The 23,505-nt window shown below is 50.4% G+C and overlaps 1 protein-coding gene across 1 annotated transcript; it reads left to right on the forward strand.

Annotated features, from left to right (window-relative positions):
- Positions 1-3,127: 3,127 nt before the first annotated feature.
- On the forward strand, positions 3,128-22,917 carry IGFBP5 (insulin like growth factor binding protein 5). The gene is made up of 4 exons (XM_048310084.1): positions 3,128-4,446; positions 21,742-21,968; positions 22,133-22,252; positions 22,639-22,917. The coding sequence occupies exons 1-4, from the start codon at positions 4,116-4,118 to the stop codon at positions 22,768-22,770; spliced, it is 810 nt and encodes a 269-aa protein (XP_048166041.1). The 5' UTR covers positions 3,128-4,115; the 3' UTR covers positions 22,771-22,917.
- Positions 22,918-23,505: the final 588 nt, after the last annotated feature.

The following is a 23,505-nucleotide window of genomic DNA, read 5'->3' on the forward strand; positions in this document are numbered from 1 at the left end:
ACAGTGGTTTTGGAGGGAGAAGAAAAAAAGTATCTTACTTTTGTATCTGTCATTCAGCTCTTAATCTTCCTAGATTGCTTGAACATTTTTTATGTTCTAAGTGCTTCCAAAACACACAGATTAGCCCAAACTGATTAAAGTATGTGTCCCATACGCTTTATCATACCCAGGAAAGTCAGTGCTTTTGCATATTACTGAGACTATCATAATGAAGTGTAACATATCTGATACTTTAAGAACAGTAACTGCTTTCCAAATAATTATTTCTCCTTTTGCAGCAGAGCTGTATGTAACACATAGAGCCTATAGCAAAGAAATACAGTAGAAGACACTAATAGAAACGTTGGTTTCCTCTGAATACTCTCTGTTCACTCCCCCGAAATAAGAGAGCATGTCTTATAAACATAAAACATGATTGTGATCTCCCTTGGAAGAGCACAAGCCAGGAGAAATGTGATCTTTGTTAGCTGCAGGCTCTCCTACAGCTCACGGCCAGCCATACGCTGCACACTGTCCTGTGGCTGTCTTATGTTCCCAGGGTAGTGGGGGTTTTTCGGTGTCAGCAGAAGATGCCATAAAGACAGACCTTGTTAAGAGCACAGACCAGGGGGTCATCTGCAACTCCATCCCAGCTGCTGGGCTCAGTGGTTCAGTACAGGTGGTAGCTCTAAGATCCCCATGGCTGAGACTGCTTTCATAAAATGGGGGGAAACCTGCCAAGAAGGCACCTCTCATCGCTAAAATATTGTCATCTTCTGGCTGAGGATACAACTCAGTTTCCAGGCAAGCTTTTGTGGATGAGCGTCCTCGCAGCACAGCACAGGAGTGAAATGAGGGTGGCTGCAAGACAACTTCACATGACCTGGGTTTTGGCCCAAGAGAAATTTCCCGGACAGCCCTAAGTTAGAGCAGCTTCCCCTGGGATCCCTCGCAGGATCTCTGCCCCGTGGCAATCCACCCGTGCCCAAGCCTCCCATGCCAGGGCTTGCAGCTGGGCTTGATGGAGGCAGTTCTCTACATGCCTCACCATTTTGTGTCTCGCAGGTAGGAGTGGGAGTGAAACCTCTCCTCCACCCCTCCAGATACTCTCACTGTCTCTCTACCAGGTACTAATACGGGGCACTCTGTTTCTTACAGGGTGGATGAGAGAATGAGGAAAGTCATTTTTCTCCTGCCCTAAGCCCTCTCACAAAGTGCTTCCAGATCTCCAGGTGAACAGTGCTCACTCTCTGCCTGGTGCTATTTTCTGCAAAGCACTAGTTCAGACCAGTGGCAGATTCTCATAAAAAACAGCGGCAGGATGCAATTAATATGCTGTAAAAGTCCTAAGTGTCAACTGGAGAAACCGTTTTAAAGCACTTCTAGATAAAACCCCTGGGGAGTGCTTTTCTTACCTTAAAGGTGCCTATTTTTTTGCAGTTAACTGTGATCTAAGCAGAGATTCAGGTAGTAATAAATAAAATCTCTGGAAAAACTCTTGGTAGAAAGAAAAGCAAGGAAACACCCAACCAAGCTTAGAAATGCAGCCTTCTTTTTTGAAGGGCAAGGGGTAAGAACAGGAGGAATTTGATCTTTTCTCCTGAGTCCACATGGGGTAGAAAGGAAGTAAAACAAGGAACACCGGAGAGGTGCAAAGAAAGCCTTAAGCTGGAAATTTTGGAGAAGAAAGAGTTAATGCTTTTAAGCAACCATCCGTCCTCTTACCATAGATAAGGGTGCATTCTAGTGGCAAAATCCATGCAATGCAGCTGCACAGATGACTGATCTAAAAAGAAACCTGGAGAATATGAAGCTTTGGAGGAGTGTGTGCCTGTGTGGAAGGGGGGTTGACCTGAATCGCACATAAACCTCACTCAGAATTAGCTGATCCCTTTGAATTTTCCACTGCCCTGGTAGATGCCCCCGTGCTTGAGTTTCTGAGCAGACTCCCACTCTTGCTTCAGCTCACCCCCCTGCTCCAGGTGTAACCCCTGAGCACAGCTGCGGGGGCTGCACACCCCAGTTTTGGAGATTCCCTTCCCTGCGCTTCCAGCTTCCCCGCTCCTAGCTATGAATGAGAACCAAGGGAGGCAAGTGAGAAGGACCAGGGCCGGGAGAACTGTAACCCCGAGGAATGCAACGGCGGAACAAAAGACAACAAACCCCAAGCTGCCCAGGACAGGGGATGAGCCCTGCAAAGCGCTTTTTTTTTTTTTTTTTTAATTCCTCTTTTCTCTCTCCCCATTTTGTGCGGGGCAAGAGGCACAAGAATGAGCTAAAACGTGCAAATTGGACTTCACATGGCAAAATTCCCCTTCTTTTCTGGCATGCCCTAAGCAACAGCGAACTTTTCCAAAGAGGAATCTAACACAGTCCTTACAAGCAGCCCAGCCCTCCCTCTACTCATTGTCCGGCCGTGTTAACCCTTGCAGTTTAGGGGTGTCAGGGGCTCACCCCGGCACAGGGCAAAGCCTCACTGCGGTTTTAAACCTAGCCCAGGGGCAGAGGAACAGGAGAGGAGGGCAATGCAGCCGTGCCCAAGCCTCCCATGCACACACAAAGGTTGCTTCCTGGGCCCGGGCGGGCGACAGTAGCTCCCTGGCAGGCACCCAGCCATCTCCTCCTGCGCTCACCTTTGGAGCGCATGGGTGCTGCGAGAGTCCCCAGCCCGCCCGCTACCCAGGCACCAGATGGGGGTCCACGCCTCACCAGCACGTAGGATCAGGCCCTGCTAGCTCAATCTCGCACTTCCTCCCCAAACTCAGAGCCCTGACCTCTCCCACCCAGCCTCCCTGCAGCCCAGGCTGCCCTGCAACCCAATGGCAACCGCTTTTTTTTTTTTTTTTCCCCCTTAAACCGTGAAGATCTGAACTTTACCCCCACCCCCCCCCCCCCTCCCCGATCCTCGGCCTCCCTTTCCCCCTCCTCCTCCCCTTGTCTCTCCTCATAATATTATCCTTGATCACTGCCCGGGGTTTGAAGCCCAGAAGTCAGGAGCTGTGTACCCCACCCCCACGGCCCGAGCGCGCACTGATAGGGCCCTCGCTGCTGGCACCTAGTCAAGCTGAGGTGTCATTGGGATCTCAAATTGCAGCGAGGGGCTGGCAGGCAGCCAGAGGCAGTCTATTTAAAAGACAGCCTGTTCTGCAGTATTCAGTCTCTTTAGAAACTTCTCCAGGGGAAAAGTGTTGGGAGATCTACAAAGTGGATTTTTTTTTCCTCTTTTTTTTTTCTCCTTCCCCCTGATTTTTTACCGCTCCTCTGCCGACTTTGCAACAAAACACTCCAACTTTGCAGAAAACTTTTTTTTTTATTATTCTTTTGGTCTTTTTTTTTCTTTGCAAATCTTGGAAGAGGAAAGCGGGAGAGTTGAACAGAGCCGATCAAAACACAACTTTGCTTCATACCAAGCTTCCCAGACGCTCGCTGCGTCGGGAGAGACTTTTTCTCCTTCAGAAGAAGAGGGAGGGGAGGGGAGCTTTGCATCCCCTCTTCCTTCTCCTGCGTTTTCTTTTTTTTTTTTTTTCTCCTCCTGACTGCTTTGATGCATTATTAGCAGGACACTGGTTTTCAAGGAACTTTGCTCCCTTCCCAACCTGCCTCCTCCCAGCCCTTTGGGAAGTGTGTGTGCGTGAGTGAGTGAGTGAGTGTGTGAAATCGCCGTCCCACCTCCCCAAACCCCCCTGCTCCCCCACGCCTCCCCCTGCAACCTGTAGGCTGTGCAACCCCTGCAGGCTTCGCTCCCTTTCCCCCCTCCTTCCCTCCCTCTTCTTTGCGCTCCCGTGGATCGCGGTGCGAATTCCCCCTTTCGAGGCGAGAAAAAGCTGAAAGGAGAAACGGGGGGGGGGGGGGGAAAGACAAAAAAAAAGGAAATCTCGACGTCCCCCCCCTCCCAACCCCAAAAGAAAAGCAGGAGGGTCTCGCACCCCGAGAATAAACCCCAGAGTGGGGCGCATGCAAGCAGGGGCTGCACTTCCTTTTCTGAATTTAATTTTTTAAAATTCTTTAATTTTTTCTTGTAATTTTTTTCTTTTTTTTTTCTTTTTTTTTTTTGGCCCCCGAAGGGGCAAGCGGAAAGCCAGCGCCGCCCGCTCCCGGCAGCCCCCCGCGCCCCGTCCCGCAGCATCCCCGCCGCGATGCTTCTGCGGCTCCTGGTGCTGTTGGGCGCCTGCCCGGGGCTGTCGCGGTGCCTGGGCTCCTTCGTGCAGTGCGAGCCCTGCGATGCCAAGGCGCTGTCGCTCTGCCCGCCGCCGCCGCTGGGCTGCGAGCTGGTGAAGGAGCCGGGCTGCGGCTGCTGCCTCACCTGCGCCCTGCCCGCCGGGCAGCCCTGCGGCGTCTACACCGAGCGCTGCGCCCGCGGGCTGCGCTGCCTGCCGCGCCAGGGCGAGGAGAAGCCGCTGCACGCCCTGCTGCACGGCACCGCCGTCTGCCTCAGCGAGAAGAGCTACCGCGAGCAAGCCAAGGCCGGTGAGTGACCCCGATCCTCCAGCCGCAGGTCTCCCGGATGCTTATCCGCCTTGCCGGTTCCTTTTCCATCTTGCCGCCTGCTTTTTCCACCCCACCGCCAGCTCCCGGCTGCGTTTTCCTTTCTCTCGTTCCGGGTGCTCTTCCATGACCCTCCGCTTGCTTTTCCGTCTTTCCGGCTCCCTTTCCATCTTTCCGCTTGCTTTTCTGCTCCCTCCCACTGACTGCTCTTCCCTGCCCCCGCCTCTGCTTTCCCATCCCGCCGGCTGCCTTTCCATCTTCCCAGGTGCTGTTCCATGCCCCCGCTTGCTTTTCCGCCTTCCCGGCTACTTTTCCATCTTTCCACCCGCTTTTCCATCCCCACCCTCCCCCCTCCTGCGCTTCCAGCCCCCTCCCCCGCCGTGTGCTTTTTCGCCTTCCCGGCTCCTCCATTCCCCTGCACTACCACCAGCTGCTTTTCCATCTTTTTGGCTACTTTTCTGTCTTTCTGCCTGACTTTTCTCTTTCTCTCACACAGTTACACACTCTGACTGCTGTTCCATCTTTGTAGCTATTTCCCCATTCTTTCTTCTCCCCACCCCCTCCACGAGCAACTTTTCCAAGCTCCCAGTTGCTTTTCCATCTTTCCTGTCTGCTCCACTACCACTTCCCCTGGCTGCTCTTTCACCCCTCTATTGCTTTTCCACCTTTCCAGCTACTTTCACATCTTTCTAGCTGTTCTTCCACCCACACCCGCTGCTTTTCCATTTTTGTGGGTACTCTTCCATCCCCCTAACTGTTCTTCCATGCCCCCTGCCACTTTTCCCATCCTTTCCATCTGTGCTCCGGTCAAACCTCCTGTTGCATCATCTCACAGCCTCCCCCACCCTGCCTTCCATCATTGCCTCTTGTTTGCCCCATCTCCAGTGGAAAGGTTTTCTTTCCCCGCTTCCCAGATGCACCTTCTTAGTCACAGCTGCATCCCAGTCCTTCCCCAGTTGCATCCTTTACATCTTTCCTGCATCCCTGCCTTCAACCCTCTCCCTGACACCTGTCTATCACCATATCCTCCACCTTGCTCTGGGGCCTGAACTGATCTCTGCAGATTGAAGTACAGAGGAGAGCAGGGCATCTCCTTACAACCAACAGCCCCATTCCCAAAGTCCTCAGCCACCCCCAGGTTTGTTGCTCTGCCTCACACTTCCTCCTTGGAATCACTACAGCCTGCACTTTCTGTCTGCCAGCTGCTGGACCTCTTTGTTGGGCGATGGGTTTTAGCTCAGGGAGGTGAAGAGAGCAGGTGCATTAGGGACAGGATATGCATTTGCAAAAAATAATGGTGGTGTGGCTAATAACGGGAAAGAATAGGTTAAAAGCAAGCATGAAGGCAAGCACAGCAGCACCAGTGCAATGCCAAGTTTCTGAAATGTTTGCACCTTGCACGTGACAAAAGCATGAAAGAAAGCGCTCCTTCATTTTGGCACTCATTTCACTCCCATTTCTGGATCCTGTAGCTCATGTGAGGACAGATTCCTTATATTCTTCCGAATACATCTGTATTTCTGCCACGGTGTGAAGGGGAGGTAGGGGAGGGTGTCCGTATGTCTGGGGGACCACTTGGCAAAAAAAAAAACGAAACAGAAACCCTCACTTTTTTTGGTCCATGAAAAAGTAATTTCTACTTGTTAGCAAGCGTCTGCAACAAGAATCCTTTTCTCCTTTCTAGCACCTAATAAATCTTGATGCTTTTATTATTTTTCCCCTTTGCTGCTTGCAGGCAGTGGTTGTGTTGCTATGCTCCATCCTTCAGAGCAAAACCAAATTCTGTGTGTAGTAACTTCCCCCCTCCCTCAAATGACATCAGATGTCCAAACTCTCTTTAATCAGCCAGAAACAGCAAAGCTGAGCTTGGTTTTTTGAAGGGTGGCTGGAAGGGATGAGGGTTGGGAGCCGACCTGCACAGGGAGCAGAGGGTGAGGCCAGGAGCCACGTTCCTGCCATGGAGCCCAGGAAGCTGGGCAGTCTCCGCTGACGGCGGAGATAGGCGAAGTATCCCGGAGCGCGTCATCCTGGTGTTTATTTACTCTGCACGTGTGTGTTCGTGGCAGGGGCAGGTGGTGTGGTCGGGAAGGCAAAGCCATGCAGCTGAAACCCAGCAGGAGAGCAGGGCCCATCCTTGCACCTGTGCCGAAGGTGCCCCGTACAAACACCTGAAAAAGCTTTGGCGCTTGGCTCCCAGCATGAATCTCCTTCTGTTTCACCTGCCTTGCACTTCCCTAAGAAACTGGTCCTTTAGCAGGTGCTTTGTGTGAAAATTTTAGCCAGGTCCCTTGTAATTCCACTGCTTTTGATTTTCTTGGGATGGGGAACACCCGTTGAATGAACAAGGAGAGGGACAGTAAAGCAGCGGCAGGTTTGTCATGCAAACCAACCCCCTGGCACCACCTGCACTTCCAGTTGGGACTCCCTGAATGCCGCAGGGGCTTCTTTTTGACACGTTTTGTTCGCAGACAGCAGATGAGCCTGGATTGGAAAGGCTGCTGCAAGAAGCCACAGGAGACCAGCAGGCTCCTCTTGAGATTTATGCAATTGCAAAAAAGAAATAAAAAATAAATCAGGAATTCCTGAGGATGGGAGAGAGGAAAAAAGTCACTTGGCATTCAATTGGTAGTGTGTGAGAACAAAGTATATTTTCATAGGCATGTTTCTAAGCAACAGGGCAAGAAAAGAAATGAAGTTTGACTTGAACTTTCTGGCCTATGCCAGTTTGGCCAGCAGCACAGGGACCGTGTGCTGGGGAAGCTGGCCTGGCCCTCCCATCTATCAATGACCAAAATTGGCCCTGAGCTGCGAACCGCTGAGAAAAAATCAGCACTCTGCAAAATAAACTATGTTACAGTGGTGAGGACTAGATCAAACTGCATTTCTATCTATTTCTGCTCTTGTGCTGGCCAAGTTTAAAATTGCAGATGCTTTCCTCCTTATGGACAAGGTGGAAATGCATCGAGCAGCACTGCAAGAGCCAGAGCCTGGGAGACCAGGCTTTGGTCTCCTGTAGAGCAGATGTCTTGCCCGGGGACGAGATGCTTGTGCAGTTTCCTCATATGTATGCTGGGAACAGTGGTACTGAGGAATGCTAGAGGTAATGAGCAGAATGTCCTCCTGGTTTGTTGAGAGGTCTGAAATGAAAGCAAGTGTGGGATTAAAGAGACTTAGTAGGGCTTGTTTTAAGTAGATGGATATGTAGGTACTGACAGGATGGTCCCTGCAGTCCTTCCTGCCACAACAGACACTGTCCTTCACTGAAAGCCAAACATCACGTCTGCAATTGACTGTTCCTGGTAAAAAAATATGAATGAGCTTCATTTATGGCACAGGCTGCAGGATTCTGGGTTTTCTCTGTTTTGTTTAGGTTTCCTTTGAAATATACCACCTCTTTCCATTTTTCTCCCCTGTGCTCCTGCCAGACTTCCTCCTGCTGAGACAGCAAGGTCAGGCTGAGCACCGGGGAGTGGAGGGCACAGATTGGAGCCTGCTGCCCTAAAAAGGCTCATGGAAAAACAAAGGTTGTCAAATATTTCCTTCTCTCTCGTTCCTGCTCTCTTTCTAGAAAGCGAGCAAGACTTGGCAAGTTTCCTCATGAAACCGTGAGCCAACGATAACCAGGAGGGGAAGGGGGGGGGTTTGCAGAATTAGCCCTAAGAAAATCATCTTTGCTGCGTCAGCTGACAGGAGGAGGAGGAGGACTGCTGTCGAGCCCAAATTTCCTGCAGCTTGTGTTTGGTGCTATCCTTTATTGCTCCCCAACATATTTTCCCCCACCCCATTCCCCCTTCCCTTATTCGCCTGCTCTACATTTGGGGATGTGGAGCTTCAGGGGTGAGCAAAGGGGATGTGACGAGGCAGGTGGACAGCTCCATGTCGAGATCCGGGATGAAGGGTGAGGGTTAGGGCAGGGGTCATGGAAGCAGGGCGCTTGGGATGCACTATCTTGTGCACATGTGTCACTCTGGGAGGGACCTGGTTTGTGCGAGCGGCAGGTCCATTGCGAAGCAGCTCCGAGCCGTCAAGGTGAAAGCTAGTATCAACAGGCCTGCAAAACCTCAGATACTAAACAGGAGAATCTTCATTTTTCTTTTGATCTGGAGTTTCAACAATAACAATATATCAAAAAAAAAAAAAAAAAAAAAGTGAAATCCATCAGGTGCCAGCAAGAGAGCTGGGTTTCTGTGGTGTGTGTGTGTACGGGGGAGGAAGGGATAGGGTGGTTCAAACAGGAAAGGAGGGGCCTTGGCTGGAAGGATTTTTCAGCAGCCTGGTTTCTAAGGAAGGAGGGAGAATATTAAGTAGTTGATCCAAATGAAATTCCTGCCGAGTGCCAGCAGAGTTCACTGGAGAAAAGACGTGGCTCTGTGCGTGCGTGCATGAGTGATAGAGCTGGCCCCGAGCTTCCACGCAGCCCTGGACCCACTCCAGGTCAGTGGAGGGAGCCCCTCCAGAGCCTGCACCACCACAGCGGAGAGCAGGAGCTGGTCTCAAACGGGAGCCTCTGCAAACTTGAGGAATGCTGGAGGAGGCCATTGTATCTCCTTGTGTCGACACATAGGCAGCAGCAGCAGCAGCAGCAGCATCCTGTGCCCAGATGATCGTTGCGGCTTTGGCACGTCAGTAACATGAGCACAGTCATGTGCGACTGGAAGCGTTTGCCTGACTGCGGGGTGTCCCCTCAGGCTTGACAGAAGGGGGTAGGAAAGATTTGGTACCTTCTGTGCCAGCTTCAAGACATCCCCCGGTGTCTTTTGTCGCTTAGTTTGTCACACGTGTCAGGGCGGAGGGGGGAGGAAGAGGAGGAGAGGCGGCGGCCGGCGCTGCCGCAGGCGGAGCGCGGTGCTCTGCTTCCTCCTAACGACCGCTGGAAGCTCTGCTCGCCCCGGGCCGAAAGAGCCGCAGATGCAGGAGCAGCTGCGGGAGCTGCTGCAGCAGCGTTTCCCAAAACTCTTCATGCAAACTGAAAGGCCTGGGAGCAGCCTGGGAAGGGTGGCGGGAACCTCAGCCCCTCCGGGGCTTGCCGTCCTCTGCTCGGCGGGGTGAGCTAAGAACAGTTGTACAGCAGATAAAAGTGCCCATGGCACACCAAATCCTGGCTGCTTTTTTTCCCCCCAAGCACTTAGTGGCACAAATTCAAGGCCAGACGTAAGTGGAGAATTTGGCTGGAACACACCTGTCCCTCAATGTGTGCTGCAGAGCAGCAGGATTGATGTGCACAGGAAAGATATCTGTGTGAGCATATGCACACGTACCCGTGTTCACACGCCCACACATGCCTGCATAAACATTTAATGTGTGCAAGCACACACACGGAGCAGTCTTGTCTCTGGAGGCAGAATGGTTTCTAGGCAGCACACACAAACCTCTCTTAGATGCGCAGGTTCTGGTTATGACTGGCACATCAGTATTTTGCCATCAAGATCAGATACTGGCATACAGATCAGCCTACCCTATCCTCCCACTGAGGGCTCAGAAATGAGATGCACCAGGTGAGCATATCAAACAATGGGAGGTGAGGAAGGAGATAGATGCAAGATCTGTCCTCCTCTCAGCCAGCTGTGTGGATCCAAACTCACCCCGTGCTTGGAGGTGGGTTGTGTTTTCTGGCTAGACTAGGATAATACACTAAGAGATTTCATAAGGGCAAATTCTCCCATATCAAACAAGCAAATTCTCCACAGCGAAGGTGTGAAGTTGTGACTTGCAAAGGACAGCCAGTCCACCTGCCAGGGCAGTGGTGCCTGGTGTTATAGGTGGAGGAGATGGTGCCAGGGGCCCTGAGGTCTCTGGGATCCTGCAAACTTCTCTATGCCCAGGCAGCAACCACTGGCCTTCAGGAAGGTGTGAAAGAAGAACTGAATTGGGAAAAGACAGCACATTTGCTGAAATGTAGCAGCTGAGGATAGGAGAAACAGCCTCCAGCACTGACCAGAGGAAGCTATAGGACCCAAAGACACGATGCACACAGAGGTCAGAGATGATCCAAAGATCATCTTTGGCCGTGTGAACTCACTGGCAGCCAGCCTGATAACCACCTAGTCATTTATAAGGAGGGTTTTTACAGGGAAAAAGTAGATATTATTTGTTTGTCGTCAGGACAGGAATAGCCAAAAGTATGAGGAGGCTCTGCTGGTGAGAAGGAGAGGGATGCCTGACCCCCCATGCTGGAATCCCCTAAGACCTGGCCCGCTGGGTCCAGCGAGCATGAGCCTCCACACTGGGTCTCCCCAGGGCGATACATAGGGCTGCCTGTGGGACGTGGAGTGGGGCAGCAGTTGTGCCTGCACTCCTGGGTCATGGGGCTGCCCATTTAAGATCACTGGGCACGGTTCATGATTCATGCCTTGGGTCAACCTGGAAGGGTCCCGTCACATCTGGTGACATCCCCCATCCTCTCGCCACTCAACCCCCACAAGACACTGTGTTCCTTTGGCTGTGTAGCCAAGGCAAGTCCCAGCAAGATGTTGTTTTTGAGGTGGCTCTTTGATGCAAGTGATATGAGGGGACCCCTTAGTGTTCATGTCAATCCACTGCTTGAAGTTAATCCCAGCAGGGGCCAGCACAATGTGTTTGCAGAAATTTGGGACTCTTGGTGATTTGACATGGGCAAATTTGCTCATTTGTCAGCATGTTTTGGTAAGTCTTCTGTCTGTTTCTGATGTTTCCAGGACAAGTGTGAGAGAGACTCTGGTCAACAGGTTAAATTTTGAGGAGGCATGTTAAACTTATGCTTGTGAGGTCAGTGGGCATTTCTTGTGTGCACATGCACAAGTACTTTTTCTCACTATTGCCCTTATCTCCAGACCCCTCTGATATTCCATCATTTTTCACTGTAAGTCCACCCCAGTGTTGCTGTCTCTTCCATGCAGAATGGGGGAATGTGGGGTCAGTATCTCCCACTCTAAATGGGCACACCATGCCCTGTCAGGGCTTGATCCTGCAAGATGCTGAGCACTTTTCCTTGAGGGCCAGAGAATCAAAGGCTTTAGGGCACCTCTCTCCTCAGTGGGAACCAGCTGCCTCAGTCCTCGAAGGACTGTGGGGCCAAAGCAAAGGCTGTTGGCTCTGGCAGAGTTGGAGAGCTCTTTGCAGCTTCAGGCCTCGAGGGCTGTTGTTGCAGTTTGGTTTGTTTGCTTGTTGGATGGACACAGCTGGCTCGATGATGGAGATAATTGTTATGTTGATGGAGATGACTTGTCTGGTTGCTATTTAAGGGCAGGAAGGTAATCCTGACAGATACTTAAGGAAATGATTGCCTAGCTAAACAGAAGAAGGAATGTTTCTGAAAGGTAACTTTGGGGGGCAAAGTTGGCTAATATTCATTATTCTTTTTTGTAGAAAAACAGTAGAAATATTTTATTTTTCCAAATACAGATGGGATTCATCAGAAGATGATTAAATCAACAGAGCCATTTATTATTCATGCTTAAGAAATCAGATGTTATGTGTTAGACTAATGATGAAAATCTGTAATTAAATAAGCCAGTGAAAACTATGGAACCTGGCTTTCACTTCCTAATTTAAAGGAGGTGGTGGAAAAGAAGAAAAGTTTTACTGTGGAAGAATTGCATGCCTTACACCTGTCCAGCAGTCAATTATTCTGCTGCCACAGCTGCATATATGTCTTAAGATACTTTAATTATATCTAAATACAAAGTGATATACAGTCATTGCTTTCACTTGTGCATCTTTCTTTCCTGATGAAATAGTAGATGTGGGTGAAATTTTCTGTATCATTTCATAGCCATTTCAGCATCCAGTTATTTGGTTTTGTAAAAGCAGCGGTGGCCTGAGGTTGCAGGAGAAGCAACGAAGTGCAACAATGATTTTATCATTCCAGAAAGGCTCCAGATCTGTGGCAAGGGGTGATTAGTTGTCTTTCATGGAGCTTCAGACCCCAGAATGGAGGTCTGTACCCTTTTCTACATCAAGAGACCCATTGGGGTTTTTTAACATTCAAAAGCATCTTTGCATCGTGTTGGACCAAGAGAAATTGCTAATGTATGCAGTGGTACAGGGTGGAAAATGGCTAAGAGAGGCAAGACTCATCCATTAGGATCAAACTTGAGCAAATTTCTCCTTATCAATATTGTCAGAATGTGAATGTCAAGCTTCTGGTACTTTTTTGTGGTCTGATTTAGGTGGACTGAGAGATTAAATAACAGCCAGGCCTACTGCAGGCAAAGGCTTTCTGAGAGAAGGAGCTAAGGCAGAAGGGAGTCCTGAGGGCAGAGGCTGGAAATGTCATCCCTCAGAGGTGGTAATAGTCGGGATGGACGGTACATGTGGTGATGTGTCATCTGGTGCTGACACAGACATGAGCAATGGATGATCTCACACAGCTTTTCTATCTGGTTTAAGGCAAAACTGTGAAAGTGAGGCGGAAGGCCTAGAAGTTAATCCAGGCTAGGCTGGATTAATCACAGCTGCACACCTGAAATACTTTTGGCATTGTAGCAGTTCTTGTGCAACACCTGACACAGGTGCATCTCCACACTCCACCTTAATGTGCCTTTTCCTCTCTCTTTGTGGTGGGCAAGGGGTTTGACTTTCTTGGCTCTTCCAGTTCCTGACTGCTGTTGAGGCCAACAGAGACCCTCAATAACCAACTGTGGAGAAAGATCTGGGCACGGAGGCCACCAGCTTCTGGTGGGAGTAGTGTTTCCCGGAGTCAGTTCCAGTAGGACATTTGTTAAAACTTCTGCTCAACATGAAAAAAATCAGATTCAAAACCCTGTCCAAAAGGCAAAAGTTGCCTTCATCTGTAAGCAGGCCAGAGAGCTTAGCATAACCTGTAGTGACCGCATTTTTGGTAGGACATCCTTTTCTCAGGATCCTCTCCTTTAATACAGGATTTTCCTCTTAATTTTGTACTGTTCCTAAGGTAAGGACCTACAATATCCACACTGACTTCCCAGCTCTTGATAGTCACCAGCAGCACTCTTTTGGTTATGGGTCAGCTTCTAAGGCCTGACTCTACTATGATTAGTAATACTTGGGTTCAGAAACCAAAATTGCATTGGCATCTTGGCAGCACCTGCTTTTAATTCCAGGTTTCTTGATGTCTCATGTATATTGATACCAGTCTTCACATGAGTTTTAAAGGCAAGCCCCACATAGTCCAAGAGGGCAAATTACCTACTCCTTCTCCCTAGTTACACTTCCTCCATTGCTGTCACTGAGCTACCTGCATCCAAAAAAGTCCCTCTTCCTGCTTTTTTTTCATACAATAATGATAGTTGATGGACACTGTTAGGGTTCTCTTCCAACCCATCACACCTCCTTCATTTCTACAGGCACAGTAAGATTTTTTCCAAGTCATCTCTGGTGGCCAGATGATCAAAACAAACAACCTTTTGTTTTCATTCAGAAAATGTTAAAGCATGTGTGTTCTCATCTTTTTGCCACAAATAAGCCCTGTGGAGAAACTGCTGGTAAACAATTCAATGATGCCTTTTAGGAACTAATCCAGATTTTCCTCACCTTTATTGTTAGTTAGGCAGAGACTGTCATGCAGTCTTCTCTGAGTTTTCCTTCTTTGCTCTTTTCTGCTCTTAGTTTCTTGGCAGTTTGGTATGGGTTTTGCCTCCTTTATTGCAACCAAGGAAATCTGCCACTAGGGTGGATTTATTGGAAAAGACGCAAGACTAAGAAAGGCTGAATTATTTCATGCTTTCCAGGAAGGAAAAATATATCTTGGTCACTCTAATATTGAATGATGATTTATTTAAATTTCTGTGGGTCATAATTCAGCTCTCAGCTTCTTCTGCAGTTTCGGCATATGGAATGGGGAACATCTGCAGTCTCCAGATGATGTGAAGGAAATATGTTTTATCTTCCTATCATCAGTGCATCAGCAACAGGAGCTTCTTGATATAAATCTAGTCCTGAAAAACTTCCTTCCCCTCCACTTGCCAGTTCAGTTCTCTGGAAGATAGCTGCTTGTATCAGCCTGACATTTCCTGAACAAAGTTATCTAGCAACAGAGTGCCTGCAATTTTGCAAGATGGTGCACATCAGCATCATTTAATTGAAACGGATGGAGGTTTGTTCATCATCTTACTGGAGGGCAAAACTCTGGAAAGTTTCCCAATTCTTTTATTGGTTAGATATTTTGGGTTGTCTCTTGGACAGAAATCATTGTCATGAGAACCTAGAGTCTCTGGCTGTGTGCTGCCTGTTGACTCAGACCCTCACCTGGTCTTGGTGTGTCTTGTATGTGCATTGCAAACTCCCACACCTGCATGGAGAACTGATTGTAAACAGATTTGGGAACTCCTTGGAAAGAGACAAAGACAACACCTCCTGTTCAGCCCCAGTCTTTGCTTTTACATCTCAAGGCAGCAGCAGTCTAGCCCATCAGCTGGTGCCCAAGCTTAGCTCTTCCAGCACAACATGGGTGCTTGGAGACTGCTGAACTAACAACTAGCAATGTGTAGGGAAGGAGCTTCCATCATGAAGCTCCCCATATCCAAACCTGCTTTTCTCCTTGCTCTACAGAGTTGCTCTCAGAGAGTTTTATTTTGTGGCTGCAGCAAGGAAGGGCAGCTAAGGAAAGCACCATTTGGCACCTAGCAACACAGATCCTTCCTTAAGCTTCCAGTTCCCATAGCTGTACCTTTCCCACCTCCATGGCATTTGCTGGCACTGCGGAGAAGTCATGCTGATCCAGAGATCCGCTCCTACAGATAGGTCCTGCACTTCCAGAGCAGCCCAAAACATGAGCTGGTTCTCTTGAGAGCTCCTTTCCCACATGCCGAGCTGCATTTCTCCCCCATCCAGCTCTGTATGAGGACTCCGAGGTCATCAGGATGATGATCTCCCTTTCCCATGAATCCTGTGTGAACCTGGGGGCAGCCCAAGCACCTGATATTCACGCTCTGCAGGTGAGCCCTGGCTGATACAGCAGAATCTGCATCCACAGGTTTCTGCTGAGGAGACATTACTCACCTGAGAAAGAGCTGGTCTTCCAGGCTAGTTCAGCAAAGCCCATACAATAACTTAAAAAAAAAAAGGCCACAGCCATCAGTGCTTGCTCTCTGAGGCTCTTCAGGGATCCTCCTGGATCTTGGCTTAATAAAATGGAGATAAGTCCTAGCCTTCCAAGCCAGCTCTCTGGATGCTTTTCCATCTCTTCTCTGAGCTTGGTCTTGCTGATCCATATCCTTCCCTTAAAAGGTGTCTCAGTGGAACAAGGGAGTGAACAAGTCTCATCAACTTCCACCATGTTGTCACAGGGATATAAGATACTGGAATACCCTGGAGCCCCTCTTCCAAAAGTTTGTGTGGCTTTTGAGCGGTGGAGTGATTGGATTCTGATCATCTGTCTTTGGTAGGTGACTGGGTGTGGTGGGGCAGAGTGGGTGTTTCTGAGAGCACTTCACAGTGCTTTGACTGCTGAAGACTTTCTTCCACACTCTGCAAATCACAAAAGTGTTTTGTTGCCTTTGGCAGCTGTTGAAGTTCCTAATTCCCAGGGAAGGAAATATGGTGTGTGTTTTCTTACTACTGCTCCTGTGTCTGCAAAACAGCTTGGCCCATGGGAACTACATCACAGGCTGCAAGGGGACCAAGACTGAAGAGGTGGTGGGAGTTACCTTTTCTTAACTTCAGATGTTTGGAGGCCTAAGTGTGATCATTGGAGTCACAGGAGAAGAGACTGGAGTTTCCAGAGATATGTCGTTCCACCCTAAAATCAACACCCAAGCCAAATGATGGGGCTGGTCACATTTTGGAGGGTGCAGCATCTCTGCAATGACTTACACATGGAGTTTGACCATGCAGAGCACCTCAGTGTTAGCATTCAGGTGTTATGTGACATAGATTTGTTTTAAGTGTCTGTTGCACGTTTCTGAGACTTGTGGGAGGTGGGGTGGCAGTCCCAGCAGGGCTGCTGTTTTTGTGTTCTTGGTGTGTGGTGTCTCCTCTGAGCGTCTCATCACCTGCAAGTATTACCAGCTTGCTCCCTTGCCAGTCCTTACCAGACAGACTGCACCGGCCTGATGCCGAGACCCCACCAAAGCACAAAAGTTCGTTCAAAGTCCAAGGCATATTGCAGCTGGCTCTCCAGCAGACAACACCCTGGGCTAGTGGAAGGACTGGCTGGAGCCTCCATCCTCAGCCCTGGCTGCTCCACCTCCAGTTGGTGCCAGATGGCCTCGGGCTGGGCGGCTGCCTGAGCTCACTGCCTGACCTCACCAGGGCGGTGGCCTCAGCAGTGACCCCAGCCCAGGCACAGCGCCTAGGCTCCTCCACTGACCACCCCAGCAGGGCTGGGGGCCGGTCACCACCGGGCCAGGGGCTGTGCCTGCGACAGGAATGTAAACGAGCTGTTCTTCGTTAGGCGGGTGAAAGCTCCTGGGCTTTTGCCTGGGCTGAGTCTGGTGGCCTCTCGGGAGCTCAGGAATGCTTTTGCTCAGTTGTACTCTCCAGCTGCCAAAGGGTGCAAGATGAGATGACACTCCTAGCTTTGCATCCCTTCCCTGCCTGCATTATCCCTTCCCTGCCTGCATCTTGAGAATGCAAACACAGTGGCTGTCTCTGTGTGCTGACCAGGAAGGAGGAATTTTTATTGTCACATCATGGCCACAGGTGCAAGTCCAGGTCAGGGAGGAATTTGCCTGCCCATTCCGGTGTAGGTCAAGCATGTCCCCTCCTCTGGAGTGGCAACAAATGGGAAGGGCAGCTGGGGAAAATACCCAGGGTTTTTACCAGCCAGGTACCTAAGAAAATAATTCCTGTATAAACCGCATATGCAATGAGCACCTCTGCACAGAGATGGCTGAGTCTGGGGACAGAGGACGGACTGGGTAAATTCTCAAGGTCTCCACCAGTGACATTTGTGTTGTTCCTGTGCTAGAGTTTTAGTTGAGATCCCCATTAAGTCTTTCTCCAACACCTTCCTGCTTAAGTGGTGTATTATGTTAGTGCCTATGCTGTAAATAATAATGATCATGATAATAATCAAGAGGGCTGTTTAGCAGGGTTGTGCTGTGGTTGTGTATGTACTTTTTAGGTGCATGTGGCTTTTGGGGGTGGTGTTGAACAGGACAGCAAGTCCTCTAGCAGCGGGCTGTGGCTGTAACGAGCACGGATCATTAGGAGCAGCAGTCAATAGATCCTTTCTGCCAGAAACCAATGAAAATGTGTTACAAAAACTCAAGCCTCCCAGCCATTTGGAAGAAGCTTCGTGCTCCACTCTGTAATGTCAGCAGGCAGGGATGCAGTGTTCCCACACACTCCACTCTCCAGTGTGGATGCACCCATTACCTTACTGGGAGTTCACATGGGTCCAAAGCGTCTGAAGCCCAGGAGCACCAGGCTGGGTTTTGATGCGGAGCAGGATGATGTGTAGTCTGCTCTGAGTGGTATTTGTTGAGGACAGCAGGCAGCCAGACAGGAGCAATTTGTGGCTTCCCAGAAACAGTGCCTGGCATTTTGCTACTCCCCTTCCCTTCTGCAGGGAATGGTTGGAAATGGTTCCTGTTAGGGAGCTTCCTCTGGCTAGCCTGGAGTGGGGAGAAGACACTATGCCCTCAGCCCAGGGCAGAGGACAGCTCACACTCTGCTGTGGGTATTTTCTGCCTCCCAGGGCTCATGGATTAAGACATCAACAGCACAGTCCTTTTGGCCTGGCCTGGGTCAAGAGCCTTTCCAGATGCTTGCCCCTCTTTCCCTGGGCAACAGTGGATCACACCAGACGTGAAGCCATGGGGTGGCTCTGAGTTGAATCCAGTCTCCTGCCTTGGCTGTAGGGTCAACATCCCTTTGAGGTTGCTGCAGCCCACGTGCCACCTCCAAGCTAGCCGGGCATCCTCGGCTTGGCCAGCAGTGTAATTCTTTTGTGTCATTTTTCTGTGCCAGTAAGCTTGGGGCCTCTACTGAGAGGTGATCTCCTCCTGAGTTGTGGGGAGAAGGACTGGAGCTGTGCAAGCCACCCACCTCCTGTTTCCCACTGTCCCTCATCTGGGGACACCATGAGTAGGGACTTCCTGCCCTATGCCCACAGGGATGCAGCGTGCTTTGTCTGTGCCTTGTGCCCCCAGAGAGGCAGCTCTGCCTCTGCAGAGGGTCACCAGGCTGGCAGGCGGATGGGAGTAGGCAGGAAGGGGCTGTGCGGCAGGCCAGAACCTGACAGTGAAGGAGGAGGAATGCCAGCCTCCTTGCTGAGTCTTAAACACAAGTAGGACTCATTTGAGGACGTTGCTTCTGCCAGCATGTCCTCAGGCATGGAGGCATAGCGATGCCAATGCTGCCTGCCATGAGCCAGCCTGGGGGCAGACAAAGGTTAATGAATGAGCTGGTGGGTGAGGATGGGCATGTGCGTGCAGGAGCTCTAGAGATGCTGGCATGTGTGTCTGGTCCTGGTGGCAGTGGGCAGCTGCAGGTTGATGTGGGTGGGCCAGCCAGGAAGAGAAGGGAGGGGCTGCATGGGTGCTGCATGCCCCAGCTCTGCCTTTTCCTCTCCTCTTGGCACTGGGAAGGTCCCTTACCAGCTGCCCAGAGCTTGTCAGGAGTTTCTGTCAGGGACCTCTGCCCTTCAGTTTGTCAAAATTGGCTTGTTAGAAGAAGGGGTTGTGTCAGCTTTGTTGTTGGAGGAAATTAGGCTATAAAAAATATTAGAGGGTGGAGGAAAGGGATCCCTTCAAGGCATCCATGGAGTTGTCACTGGGATATAAAGACCCAAACTAGACACCACTGCTGAGTCACAGATGAAGGAGTCCCATCACTTCCATCTCTTGTTGTATGACTTCCCAAGTGAATGTTCCCACTTGAGGGGGAGCACATACATGCCAGGGACAGTGAAGGGGTCAGTTCCAGGTGGTTTTTCAGCCCTGCAGAAAGCACTGGACTCGGGCTGGGATCTCAGCAGCTTTTAGTGCACATCAGTTGCAAGAGCACAGGGATCCTGTGGCTTCCATCTCTCCTTGCTGAAAGGGCCCCACATTAGTCCTCAGCTCACTCTGGCTTGCTGGCAGCTTTAAGGAGAGGAGGGATAAGGTGCTTGCAAGAGGGTAAAGCTGCTGACCTTGTGAGCAGTCTGAGCTGCTGCAAACACCCATTGCATGGCGAGTCCTGGGGACTGGACACCCTGTACTGTTTTTCTGACTGAATCCTCACTGCCTTGTACCCTTTATTTGTTATTTGTTTTTATTTGTTAGGATTGCCCTAAGAAGCTGTGCCTCACTTATTTGTTATTGCAGAGGTAATGAGCTATGCTCCTCTTGTGCTGCTGGGGGGTTGCCAGAACCAATGTGAAACCTCCCTCCCCTTATTACTGTAGGGCAGCCCAGGGAGATACTTTGGCAGTGCTTTCTCCAGCCCTGGATGTGGGTGCCAGAGGGAATTCCTGGGACAGAACACAGCGTGTTTCATTGCCATAAGTAGGGCTTAGTCACTGCAGATGCCTCTGTTCTTCTTTTGGACCTTGAGTTGCCACAATATCTTTTGAGGTAAAGGATGTGCTTTGGCTGCACCTTGTATTGTTTCATTCTCTGGGGAGTAATTCCCAGTTTACTCAATCTCTTCTCTATCCCCTGTCTGTCATGCTCTTAGAGTAGAGGAGCCCTGATCTGTGCAGGCAGTTGAGTCCTGCAGCAAGGAATAAAACCCCAAGCATATGAGCATCATGAGGTAAAATGGCAAAATGATCCCATCCTGGGGAGCCACGTGAGTCCTGCAGATGGTGCAGGGAATTGTTTTTGTTGCTCTGAGCAGTTGTTAGGGTGTCGAGTTGGGGATGCAGATCCAATGCTGCTCTTGTGGAAACAGAAAAAACAAAGGGCCACTGTAATAAATAAGTGGCCAGCAGAAACTTTCCATTTTTTGCTGGGACAGTGCAAGGTCACCTTGGCAAGGAGGAGTAGGAGACTGGGACCTGTGACTGGCCTGGTCACCCAGTGACCAGCCTGTCTGCTTGGTCACCTCCAAACCCTGCAGATGAGGTGTGTGTGACAGTCTGGCACTGCCATCTGCCACTGAGCGTCTCGTCTGTCCCCCCCGCTGGGCATCCTCAGACATCCCTGTGCAGCAGTAGCATCCTTGTCACCTTTCTCCCTCTGGTGCTGCATCTGGGTTCCAGGAAGCAGTTAGTCTGCAGGAAGAATCCTGTTTGCCTTGTTGGGGGCATATCTCTGCTTTTATTTTAATCCTGAGTCTTTTTCCCTCCTGTAGGAGGGGATGAGCTGGGTTTCACTGGCATAGAAACTGCAAGAAATTCAGCAACAGATTCCAGCTACTATGATGCTTTTCCTTCTGCTGCAGTGAGTTTCCTCATGGTCACTTGCTGGTCTCAGCACAGACTTGTCATCAGCACTGGACTTCTGGGGATCCAGGGGTCAGGAGACCGGGAACTTTAAACTGTATGCAAATTTAATCAAGAAATAACCCTTTTTCACTCTGGTGGTTGTACTAAATGTCACAAGTCATCTAAGTTTAGACTGTCACCAGCTTGCTCCTATATATAACTGCACAGAGCTCCTGACTGCATCCTGCCAGCAGAGGTTATGCTGGGGGGTCTACAGGAAGATGAGTGCCACGGACAGAGCCTAAACATGGTCCCCCTTTGCTGTCAGTACCATCAGTGGCAGTCAGGCAGCATTGCTTGGCAGTGTTACCCTTAGCTTTGCTGGCTGCTTGGTGTGTGCCAGCAGATGGGAGCTGGTTTGGTCCCATGAGTGGGGCTGCAAGCTGAGGACCCTGGAGGTCCCAGCGCTTGTCAGCTGCATCTTTGGTATCACTGCTGAAGTGCCTGCCCAGCCACATGCTGGCTGTGCTGAGTGATTGACCTTGGCTTTGGAGTTGTCTCATCTTCAAGAATTCCTGGCTTTTGCTGTTGCCTTCTCAAGGCAGGGTGAAGTACGAATTCATTACTTAATCCTCTCAGCATGGATAAACAGGGGCTTCTCTGCCTCATTTATGCGTCATCTGACCCTTCCTGGAGGTAGGACCACCCTCACACTGGTCTTTTTCCACAAAAACAATGATGGCCCTTGTATGTAGAAATGCATCCTAGACCTCCAACTCCTCCATGCACTCTAGACGCCTTCCTGTCCCGAGCTCAGAAGTCACACAAAAACCTTGTGAAGTCCCACACAGTGGGATAAAGCCAGGGCTGTAGGCAGCAGCTGGGAAGGGGATTTCTTTGGTTATTTGTTTTCATCCTGCCTGGTGCAAAGGTCTCCTCGGGGGTTGGGCAAGAGGCTCTCTGTGCAAAAGCAAGCCCTACTCATGTCATGGAGACCTGACAGTTTGGTACCCCTTCCCTTGCAGAACGGGAGTCCCGGGAGCATGAGGAGCCGACTACGTCGGAGATGACGGAGGAGACCTACTCGCCCAAGGCCTACCGGCCCAAGCATGGGCGCCTCTCTGAGCTCAAGGCTGAAGCCCTGAAGAAGGACCGCCGGAAGAAGCTGACCCTGGCCAAGTTCGTGGGCATGGCCGAGAACACAGCTCACCCTCGTGTCGTCATCCCCGAGCTCCGGCAGGAGTTTGAGCTGGTGGGTGCCTTCACCTTCCCTCCATGGGACTCCCATGGGAAGGTGACTGTGGGAGGGCATTTACCCCAGGGAAATGGGTACTAGTGGGGGGGACCTGGGGGCTTTTGCAGCTGGGAGGTTCTGTGAGGTGCTTTCCTTCTCACATTTGATCTCCCTGTGTGCAGGGCCCGTGCCGCAGGCATATGGAGGCGTCCCTGCAGGAGCTGAAGGGTAGCCAGCGTATGGTGCCCCGCGCTGTCCACCTCCCCAACTGCGACCGCAAGGGCTTCTACAAGAGGAAGCAGGTAAGATGTTCCCCATCCAGGAAGGCTTTTCTCTGCTGCTGCCCTCCGTGGGAAGGATGGAGGTTTTTCCTCTGCTGGGTTGGTTGGGATGTTGCTGAAAGCATCTCCAGACACATTTGGTGGTGGGTGGCCTTGCTGATGGCTCCAAGTGCCATCTGGCCTGAAGCAAGCATCCTGAAGGAGCTGGTGAGGGAGGGAGAAAATTCAGAGAACCCTGGGCTGGGGTAGCAGCAGGGATGGGGATGTGCTAAAAGCAGACAGCAGGAGCCAGATCCTACCCAGGGGATTGCATCACTGGTGTGAAAGAGGCGAGGCCTGATCCCAAGGGAGGAAGCCACAGTGTTTGGGGGCCAACTCCTAATCTCTGCCCTTGGGTGTCTCCCCAGTGCAAGCCCTCCCGAGGTCGGAAGCGTGGGTTGTGTTGGTGTGTGGACAAGTACGGCATGAAGCTGCCGGGGACTGACTTCCTGAGCGGAGACCTGCAGTGCCACGCATTCGACAGCAGCAATGTGGAGTGAAGCCGCATCCCCTCCCTCCGCCCCATCACTATCTACCCAGACTCCCTTCCACCCTCCCCTCTGCACCTCCCTGCGCCCCGGGACTCCAATTCCTTTCATCTCATGTAAGACGAAAAAAGAAAGGAAAAGAAAAAAGAGAAAGGAAGGAAAATGAAAAAAAACCAGAAAGGGAAAGAAAGAAAGAAGGTAAGTAAGGAAAGGAAAAGTAAAAAGAGAGAAAGAAAGAAAAAAGAGAAAAGAAAAAAGAAAATTAAAAAAGAGAAGAAAAGAGAAAAGAAGAGAAAAGGAAAAAGAGAAGAGAAAAGGAAAAAAAGAGAAGAGAGAAAAATAAACTCTGAAGAAACTGAGGACTCGGAATCTACAACAGCCTTTTGACAACAAGGACTCAGCAAGGAAAGGATAGAGCCAGAGACAAACCAGCCATGGCCACTCTGCCAACCTGCACCTCTCCCCAACGCTGCCTGCACCCCTCTGCCACAAGCAGAGGTCACCCTGATGTAGGAAGCTCTCCAAGTTGGTGATTTTCCAAGTATGGGTTTTGGGCAGGTTCTTTTTTTTTTTTTTTTTTTTTGGTGTTAGCTAGTTGATTTCTGAAGGGTCTTGAGAGAAAATCTTGTGGCCACCAGCGTTCCCCTTGCAGTCCTCCAGTGTCCTCCCCATATTGCTGGGACTCACTTGAGTTGATTGGATTTCCATCTCAAATGACTGCCCCTATTCCAGGCAGATTTCAGCAAG

The sequence above is a fragment of the Corvus hawaiiensis genome, chromosome 7 (assembly GCF_020740725.1).
Source record: "Corvus hawaiiensis isolate bCorHaw1 chromosome 7, bCorHaw1.pri.cur, whole genome shotgun sequence".
In the NCBI taxonomy this organism is placed as follows: domain Eukaryota; kingdom Metazoa; phylum Chordata; class Aves; order Passeriformes; family Corvidae; genus Corvus; species Corvus hawaiiensis.